Raw genomic sequence first — 9,876 nt, forward strand, 5'->3', positions numbered from 1 at the left:
ATTAATAATATAAAGTTTAATTTCAAATCGAGTTTCTGCAATTTCACTTCGGTGTTTAAATTTATTTAATTTTAGGACGCAAATATACCCTAATAAGGTTTGATGTGTATTATAAGACTATAACTATAAGTATAAAGTACAAATACTAAAAATTATAAATTATAAATAAATTATAATAATATAAAGTTTAATATCAAATCGAGTTTCTGCAATTTCACTTCGGTGTTTAAATTTATTTAATTTACTGTGACTCACACCGGTTAAACATGATGAGTAGTTTAAATTTCGTGTAGTACTACCATCATTCCGTGTAATAATATTAAGATCAAAGTTGTGTTCAAGTACGAGTGATCGAAGAGTGAAGTAGCAGCACTGGCAGTGGCGCTGAGAGGGTCTATGCCCCCCAGGGCCAGGTTACTGCCGGAACCTACCCTGTGTACGGTCTGGTATACCGGAACGTACCCCGGTACGGATAGAGATGATGTCCAGTACGGTGATTGGATAGGATGATGTTAGTTGATAAGATAGGACTGGACATCTTCTCTATCCCTGAAAAAGGATAGAGATGATGTCCAGTACGGTGATTGGATAGGATGATGTTAGTTGATAAGATAGGACTGGACATCTTCTCTATCCCTGAGCCCCCTGGTGGGCCCTAGTATGCTGGACCGTACCTCACCTACTCCACTAACGAGTCTAGGGAGTCGCCTAGCCTACTCTCAAACCCTAACCCTAACAGTAACCCTAACCCTAACCCTAACCATATCAGATAGTTACCAGGGTACGTTCCGGCATTACCCTGGGGGTCATAGACCCTATGAGTGGCAGTGGCACTGGCAGCAGCAAGACTAGCTCTTTTTTATTTTTTTTATTTATTTAGGTAATTATCCATCATATACAATACATAATTACTCAGTCACTGTCTCTATACATAACTACAATTTTGCTATATAAAGAAGAGAAGATGTGGTAAATAAAGGCGAGGGGTAAATTGAGAACAAGGAATGATGAAAGGTGAGCTAGTAGTTATTAGAGGCAAGGGGATATGTACAGATAACAGCGAAGTATGCAAGAGCTTTTCCTATACAGTCATAGCAAAGTTTAATCATGGTATTGTTTATGTTTCAGGTACTAAATCTGCCGCTCACACGGCTATATGGTGGCAAGCCACCTCTAACCTACAAAATGGTAGAGGAGCGAGTATTCCTTGTGTTGAGGCTGTATGATAAAGTTGACCCAGAAAAGGTAAAGATATAAGGTTGTTTTGTAATATGGCATGAGCATTCATCTGTCTGTCCATTTGTCAACAATATGGACACAAATCTGAACAGCTCGATGTATGGGGTTGATATTCCTGACGTAAGAAGGTAGTCTGAAACAACATAGGGGTTTCGAATCCGAGGAAAAATGTGAGGCTTGAAGGGAGGGTAAATATTCTCTTCTTAATTAACTTACGCTATATGAGCGGCACTGGGGAAATGCAGAATTGCGGCATACATTTAACGTGATTACGTCACCATAAATAGTAAAACTAAAAAAACATTTCCAGTTTTTCACAAAATGTAAGTAATTATGTTCACTTTTTATGGTTAAATTGCTGCATTATACTTCTTATTTTCCTATATTGTTTGATGTAAACATACACTCATGACTCATCCATAGCCCATAGCAAGCAATTAATGTCAGGATAATAATATCAAATCGTCCAAGTTTTTAGCTCGCCTTGCATGACATCGTCAAGATGAGCTATTGCCATGGGGTGTCGTACGTCTGTCCGTCTGTCCGTCAACGGTATACGTCCGTCAACGGTCCGTCGGCTACGGTCAACGATAACTCAAGAACCGTTTGACCCACATGTTTCAAATTGCATATAGTTGTTACTCCTATGGGAGAGGTTTGAACGTCCTATTTTGGAGCATGCCAGTCGACATACATTCGAGCCAAGTCCACTTTTTGGCAAAAATGGAAATGGCCATAAGTCAGTTCAGGTTCAATGGATTTTGCTCATTTTTTTTATGTGAATGAATGAGGACTGGCCCCAAAACATATCACACAGGTTTTTAATTATTTTTTTAATTATGCAAATTAGGTAGATTTTGGCAATTTCACTATGCATTTCAGTGTCTGCTTATGGTCAACGATAACTTAAGAACCGTTTGACCCACATGTTTCAACTGCATACAGTTTTTACTCCTATGGGAGAGATTGGAGCACGCCATATTACTCCTATGGGAGTCCTATTTTGGAGCACGCCAGTCGACCTACTTTCGACCCACGCCCACTTTTTGGCAAAAATGAAAATGGCTATGTAGATTCATTCGATTTTGTTGTTTTAGTTCTCCCATATATATACTCTTGTTTTATATAATGTAGGTGGATAGTTGCTGAATTAAAAATGACTTGTTGGCACTCGCTCATTTGTGTACTTTTTTTTGTGGTGAGCTATAGTGTCATTGACACTTTCATTGGAAGATATGGTCTGACGGACAGAGAGAAACTTTTTTTCAGTAGTGATCTATTATTTTCATAACCTTAAGGACAATAAAATGAACTTTCCACTCATGTGCGAATAGTTGCCATGCAATGTCTCTTTGACCCTCAAGTGCAGGTGTTCTTGTGTATGTATTATACAATGTGTTGTATTTTGAAGAAGGAAGGAATTCATATCCAATCAAAGACATATCAAATACAATAAGACTGGGCAATAGTTGACAGACAACTGCAGGGGTACTTCAAGTTTGCCCCCTATACCCCCCTCTCTCAATCTCTAGCATGTTCTCTCGGTCTCTTGATCGCTCCCTCTCTTGGTTCTCTCTCTCTCTCTCTCTCTTTTTCTCTCTTTCTCCCTCTCTCTTTCTTTCTCTGTCTCTCGCTTTCTCGCTCTCTCTTTCCACCCTATTTCCTTTCCCAGGTGAGCCATGTCGCACGGAGTGGAATAGATCTATTTGCTATTATATTCCTTATTTTCTGATAAAAAGTCTGTCTTTTCTGTTTTAGATTTCGACAGATTCTCACTTCATAAACGACCTAGGATTGGATAGTTTAGATCAAGTGGAGATCATTATGGCTATGGAAGATGAATTCTGTGAGTAAAATCTCTATACTGACTAACTTTTTCATGATGTGCAATGTGCTAATGATTATAACAATGATTTTTAGCTCATCTGACGTAGTCAGATGCATCTTGTAGAATCACATGATTGTTCGTACGTCCGTCCGTGCGTCCGTCAACAGTTGGGCACAAATCTTAACAGCTCGACGTACGGTCACGATATTCGGGACGTCGGGGGGGGATTGTGAAAAGGACTCGGGATGACAAATTTATGGGTTACGGGTCAAAGGTCAAGATGTGTAAACGGAGGGGGAATATTTCCCCTTTAACTTAAGGTATAGGAGGAAATACGGAATTGCGGCACAAATCTTAACAGCTCGACCTATGCTCTTAATATTCGGTGTATAGTGTGATGGGCAGGAAACCCATCACCAGTGCGAAATTGGAGGTCACAGGTCAAAGGGCAGTGGGGGAAAGGTCAGATATCAGACATTTTCTGAGGACATGGCCTAATGGACAGAGTGAAAAAAAAAAATTTCAGCGCGGACCTACCATTTTTATCACTTTATTGAAAGGACCATGAAATGTGCTTTCTACTGACGTGCGAAGAGTAAGTGTCTGATAACCTTTTGACCCTCAAGAGGAGGGTTAAACATGGATTCCTGAACTACCTCAATGATGTAACAGTGTTCCAGCCTAAAAATTACTTTTTTTTACGAGAGCTCTTTTTTGATTTTGTATGAAAAAAGAGCTCTCGTAATTTTTTTTACGGGAGCTATTTTAGGCTTGGTCAGAGCTACTTTTTCATAGCATGATTTTGTTAAAATTTTTTATAATTTTGATGCACTGACTCTAATATCATTCATCAGCATTCAGCGCGCACTCGGAACCAGTATCAGACTATCAGTGTTAAGAAATCGTCAACAAATTGCATTCGATCACATTTTTTTTATCTCATTTCACTCGACTAAGAAACCAATCACATTCTTATTCAATTTCATTCACACAGACAGACATGCACTACACAGTACACATAGTCAGGTAACATGACAAAGACAAGAAATCAAGAATTATAATCATGGTATAAATGATGGTATGGTTATTTTCTAGTTTCTTTTTTTACTTCATTTCTTTTCATTTTTCAACTTTCTTTTTACATTGACTGAGCAAGTTCAGAACTTCAGAGAGAGTTTTTAGTTACATTGAGTATGTTAAAAAAAACTTGCACTGGAATCTCTATGAATGCCGGGAGCTTCTGGGCAAGGTTTTATATTTGTTGTTCTCCTCCCCCATGCATAGATCAATGCTGCCGCATATCCGCAAAGTTACAAGTGCCTAGAATCTTTAAGTATATACAGTTTACATTGCTTCTAGATATCTAACTGAATAAAAATAGTCCACTTTCTAGGTTAAGAAAAGTGACGAATTCAATTAACAGCTTTGATTACGTGCGTGTCAGGTGTCACTGGTCGTGCCCTTACTCCCCACGATAACCCCTGCGAAATAAAAACTTATTGTTATGCGGTCATAAAAACACTGGGCTGCATTACATGCCGGCCATGGCGCAATCGATTTCTTAGACTGTCGCGAGTTTTTGTTCGTGTGGCGAATCATGCGTTGAGGGAGTTCATGCAGCTCTAGATGTTTTGGATACCCCGTCTACGTTGAGGAACGGGTCCTATTATGCGCTCCCGTTTACAAGTCTGTTTAAACTGCCGTTGCGCTAACCGTAGTATTTCAGCGTAATATGAGGGGAAAAAGTGCCGGTCGGGAGGACCGGGAGTTTCGTAGAGATGGTGGCCCAAGCAAAAACTTGGTTGGCTCGGGCCTCTGGGTCAGAACTAATTTCTAACGCTGCCGGCGGCACGGGAGCGATTTTTTCTCGTATCTCAATATTTTCGCTCTCGTAATTGTTGTTACCAGAGCGATTTGAAAGCTGACGGAAGCGAAATCGCTCGCCGCTCCCAGGTATTTTTTTCGCTGCAGTGTTCTCATATTCATTGCACATCCATAATCTAGAAAGCCAATATGCCTGGATAGCCCAACGGGTACAGCACAGGATTATGGCTCAAAGTCCTTGGATCGAATCCCATGAGATTTTTTATTATTTACCTGTTTTCTGTATTTTTCCATCTTTATCCATTTAACAATTTTTTTCCAATTAATGCAAATATTTACATGATTTCTTTACAACAATCTAATAACAACAAATAATTTTTACAATTAATTTTTTTTTAAATTAGGGTTAGGGTTAGGGTCACAATGCACCATAAAACAGGAGTTTCAGGCACGCGATTTGTATCAACCAATGGGATTTGGGAGGTATGCAGAATGCAGAAGGTTGCTGAAATGATGTGTACGCAACTGCGTATCTGCATATCTGCGCCTAAAAAAGATGTCACTACGCATGACTTAAATGTTACGTTTATAACTGTAGCAACAGACCTCAGATGAGCCCAGACGCTCTGCGGCTCTTGTTCTAACACAGGATAGTTAATTTTGATATTAGTGCATAGTTTTACCTAGGTCTTTTTCTGACAGTTAAACGATTCAAACAGCTATGGTTATTAGCTACTTACTTTTATTAAACGAAATTCCAATAATTAAATGAATGAATTATAAAAAGGAAAATGAAATTTCTTCACAGCATTTGAAATTCCGGATGAGTATGGTGAGAAATTGATGACGCCAAAAGACATCATACAGTTTGTTTGTGATAAGCAAGATGTTTACCAATGAGGTGAGAATATGTTAAATGATTGCCAGTACACTTACCTCATCCACAGCTTGTTTTTTAACTGAATCTGTGGCTTTGCTGGTAGAACCCCGCTATAACGTGTCCCGCAATAATATGAATTCGGATATAACATTGTCAACGCTTTGCTTCTTTTCCTTCTCTTTTCTCGTTTTAATTAGTCTTTTAAACGTTTAATTATCCTACTATAACTTAATTATCGTGTCATAATGAGATTTCACTGTATCAGCAAGTTTACACATTTTTTATTGATTAACTTGCAATTACAGTCGATCTCATGTCAGATAACACATTCATGAAAACATAATAGTGTGGTGATGGTTTGTTAAACCTCAGCCAAGTAAATGTGCCTGTAATGATCCTTAAATGTTGTTACTAAATATTTTTCAGATGCTGCAATGTAGTCATATATGGTGCGCCCATGCCGTTGACTTCATCCTGCTGCCAGGTGTGCTAGCATCGCATTAGGCAAAAATGGGGAATTTCACGTGATGCATTCACCCTTTACGTGCACCATTTTTTTCGATGATCGTACTAGGGGGCACCACGTTGACTGCATGTCAGTAGACACATCTTGCTGTTTGAAGAAATTTGTATCAGTGCTTAGCAGCATTATAGGGATTTAATTAATAGCGAAAAACTAGCTTATTTCAAATAAATCTAGTTGCTCTTGTTAAATGTTTCTTGCTGACTGCCAATTTTCTGCATTTCTTCACAAAATTTGATTAATTAAGGTATGGAATGTCACTTAATGAGACAGGTATGCATTGTTGATAGTAAAAAATGTTTTAGTGTAAAATAAATTGACATGATTGCTTTATTTAAAATTTGTATATACATAATCGCTGACAATACATAATGAATACACAAGGCAGATATTATTGAGGTATTACTGAGGTATATAACAACAACCCACAATAATCTATTATCGACTGATTATCTACATAATATATATATATATATATATACATACATTTAAATAAAATATGCTGCATCAGAATCTGTTGCAGTAATTTTAGTATCCATATTCAATTCTTAAATTACAATATAATACATTCTGGGTACAAACAAGTCGATAAGACAGACTACACAACATAAATCTATGTGAGTAATTACATACTCTTATAAAAAAGGACTCACTTGAAATGACTGGTCCTGAGTTCGCAAGCTCAATAAACCAATCGATGTTACTATTAATAAACTCAATAACTTTAAATAGATTCACACAACTCTCCACTTATTTCAACTATACTGTAATTTTTCCAATTGCATCTTACTAGATGAAAATTGGCCCTGCTCTAATGCTCTTATATTGTTATTCTTGCCAGATCACACAGCAATCAAACACCGCAGAGCAATAATCTAACTTCGTTATCCAGTCTCACATAGATAAAGCCACCACACAGTAAACGTTGCATATATTACTGATCGGAACAAATAAATTTTTTATGATAAATATGTAGGATGTCACACTTATCATATTCTAAATATATGTCATATTGTATAGTGTTGGTGGACTTCTACCATTCTAATTTTTATAAATGATAATTATTACCTACATATGTGTTAAAAATATTTTACAAAAAATGGCACATAAAATAAGGAAATGTACAAATGTTTCTGTACAATATTAATAAGAAAGCGCAAGTAACATTAATTATTAATTATTAATATGAAAGTGCAAGTAACATTGTGCGCTAGGGAAAAAAATAATTAAAATTGATTAAAAAGCGAATTAAATTTGCTGAATTTGGTAATTCAATGTACATGACCTCCTGCCAGTCGCTGTACAATGACGGCTCGCAGTGTCTTCACCTCAGCCTCCAGCTTCTCCACCAGCTTCTCCAACTTGTCGTTGTCTTCCTGCAGCGTCATGGCTCTCTGCTCTATATCCGTGCATCTCATTTTCCTCTTCTGGCGTGAGATCTTTGACGCCTCGTTGTTCTTCATCCGCCGCGCCATGTAACGGTCTTCTTCCTTTGCGGGAGAACTGACACACTTCCTCTTCCTGCCTCCTGAGATACCAACCATTTTTTCGTCATCGTCCATGCTGATGCGGACCACTTCAAACATGGCACGAAAGCCATCTTCAGCAACAAAGCAAGAAATACCTGTGGCGCCCTCTTCATTGCTGTCAGTTGTCATATTATCACTGGGAAGGCCAGCTGCTGCCACTTGTTTGTTCATCTGTGCATTGCCTACTTCGATTGCCTTGCTGTCACTGCCTTTCTCTGGTTGTGTTCCATCGCACACGTCTGACTGCTAGAGCAAAGACAAGAGACAAAGACACAAATTAGAAAATTAGAACAGTAGAAAGCCAGGGTTGTTGAGACATTTTTAAACCCAAAAGCCAATCGGCCTAAATTGTCTAGTCGAGTCATCTAATAAATACCACAGAAATGACAGTCGGCACAATCTGCAATAACACCAACAGAGCAAAAATTATTGAAGGTAAATTCTTTAATCTAATTTCGAAGACCTAACAACACATTGTGAGAGAATCTGCACAGCTTGGTTAATGCATATATATATAGCACTATGGTTAATAATATACCTCAAGAACCTCGTCGAGATCTGAAAACAATTCAAAGAAGTCCTCATCCTCCCCCATCTGCAGCAGGTCATGATTTAGACAGCTGGCTGGGCCAACCATGCCGTCATTGCTCACATCCATTGTCACCTTCTGGTCATCATCAGGGATGTCCGTCAATGTATCGAACAGGCCTGGTTGGTAATCATTGCTTACAGTAAGCTTTGCAAGCAGCGATCACAAGAACCAAACAGCCATAGAGAGCCTACATTTATTTAACGAAAATTGTTTTTATTCGTTTGTCAGATCTTTTGTTATAGTTTGTCTCAAAGTATAAACAGTGGTTTTGTAGGTGAAAAATGCAAACCACAACAGTAAGTCGGCTAATAATTAGGTTTATGTAATATACACAATAGATTAAATAAAAATTTAGAAATAAATTCACTTTCATAAAATCCAAACCTTGGACATACCGGTGTCAAATAGGCCACCTGTCTTCTGGGCCGAACGTACAGGAGTGGTACTCCTTCTCCCACGTTCCATCCACCTCTTCGTTTTCCCAGGATGTGGGCTCAAGATCCAAAACCAGGCAGACCTCAGCCAGAGTGTCAGGGCCTTTCTCCTCCCTACCAGCTAAAACCTCGGGTGTGCACAGTGAGACCATGGATACGTCCAGGGCTGTAGAACGTTCTTCTGCTACCAGAATTCCACTTTCGTCAGACATATCGCTTTCTTGGAAGTCAATCAAATTCTGCTGCTGATCCGTATTGTCGGAATACTGTGTGCACAGCCCTTCCTGATGGAATCCACTAAAACTGTAAACGATAAAAAGCTGCTACAACCAGGTATATTGCTGCAATGAGACAGTATTTACAGAATAAAATATCTATCTGTTTCTGTTGTTTGTGCACAGTGGCGTGCGTGCGGTTAAATTGTGTGTTGCAGTGGGCATTTGAATGGCATTTACAAATTACAGGAAGTTATTATAGGTGAAAGAGATTAGAAAAACATTAAGACACATTAAGTGTTTATTTACTATCATTTTATTATTGAAACGTTTCCAAGTACCTGTGCCAAGTGCAAGTGTGTTTGTGCGTGCGTGCGTTCGTGTGTCTTACTTGCACGCAGTCCGATATTTGGAAAAATGCCATGCATTTTACAGTTTGCAGCAGCGCGCTAAATCATAGCTTGTACTGCAGCAGCGTGACTAGGTTGTACACACTACATGCAGGTAGATACAAATATATAAATAACCCTGCAGTGACTAGAAGTTAGAACCTCGTCTACACGACGACGCTTAACTCGAGTTAAGGTAACTCGAGTTAGCGTTAACTCGAGTTAGTCGCCAGTCGATCGAGGTTAATCTAACTCGAGTTACCTTAACTCGAGTTAAGGCCCCGTGTAGACGCTTAACTCGAGTTAGCGAATAGTACATAACTTCACGGTAGGCGGCAACACTAGTACGATGTACGTACACACGCACGCACGCACGCACACACTCGTGCACGCATGTGTACGTGCACACGCACGCACGCACGC

The 9,876-nt window shown here is 38.9% G+C and overlaps 2 protein-coding genes across 9 annotated transcripts in view; one reads left to right on the top strand and one right to left on the bottom strand.

Moving 5' to 3' along the window:
- The first annotated feature begins 78 nt into the window (after positions 1–78).
- Positions 79–6,610, top strand: LOC106821544 (acyl carrier protein, mitochondrial-like). The gene is made up of 5 exons (XM_014826411.1): positions 79–97; positions 1,129–1,245; positions 2,998–3,085; positions 5,700–5,792; positions 6,198–6,610. Exons 2-4 carry the CDS (start codon positions 1,186–1,188, stop codon positions 5,789–5,791), a joined length of 240 nt encoding a protein of 79 aa, XP_014681897.1. The 5' UTR covers positions 79–97; positions 1,129–1,185; the 3' UTR covers position 5,792; positions 6,198–6,610.
- Positions 6,607–9,876, bottom strand: part of LOC106821543 (transcription factor HY5-like) — a 13,605-nt gene continuing 10,335 nt past the window's right edge. For 2 of the 8 annotated variants that reach the window (XM_014826403.1, XM_014826404.1), the window contains exons 2-4: positions 8,811–9,152; positions 8,362–8,531; positions 7,436–8,069 (exon numbers count right to left, since the gene is read on the bottom strand). In XM_014826403.1, the coding sequence (XP_014681889.1) occupies positions 7,566–8,069; positions 8,362–8,531; positions 8,811–8,880 (744 nt within the window). In that variant the 5' untranslated portion in view covers positions 8,881–9,152 and the 3' untranslated portion in view covers positions 7,436–7,565. Of the gene's footprint in view, positions 8,070–8,361; positions 8,603–8,799; positions 9,153–9,876 lie in introns of those variants that run through there. The other 6 variants (XM_014826407.1, XM_014826402.1, XM_014826410.1 and 3 more) reach the window with 6 other exon arrangements.

The sequence above is a fragment of the Priapulus caudatus genome, unplaced genomic scaffold (assembly GCF_000485595.1).
Source record: "Priapulus caudatus unplaced genomic scaffold, Priapulus_caudatus-5.0.1 Scaffold76, whole genome shotgun sequence".
Lineage (NCBI taxonomy): Eukaryota > Metazoa > Priapulida > Priapulimorpha > Priapulimorphida > Priapulidae > Priapulus > Priapulus caudatus.

Excerpts from the sequence above, each read along its gene's own strand:
- LOC106821544 (XM_014826411.1), top strand. The coding sequence starts at position 1,186 with ATGGTAGAGGAGCGAGTATTCCTTGTGTTGAGGCTGTATGATAAAGTT. Across the intron at positions 1,246-2,997 it reads ATAAAGTTGACCCAGAAAAG|ATTTCGACAGATTCTCACTT; the intron begins GTAAAGATATAA and ends TTTCTGTTTTAG. Across the intron at positions 3,086-5,699 it reads GGCTATGGAAGATGAATTCT|CATTTGAAATTCCGGATGAG; the intron begins GTGAGTAAAATC and ends ATTTCTTCACAG.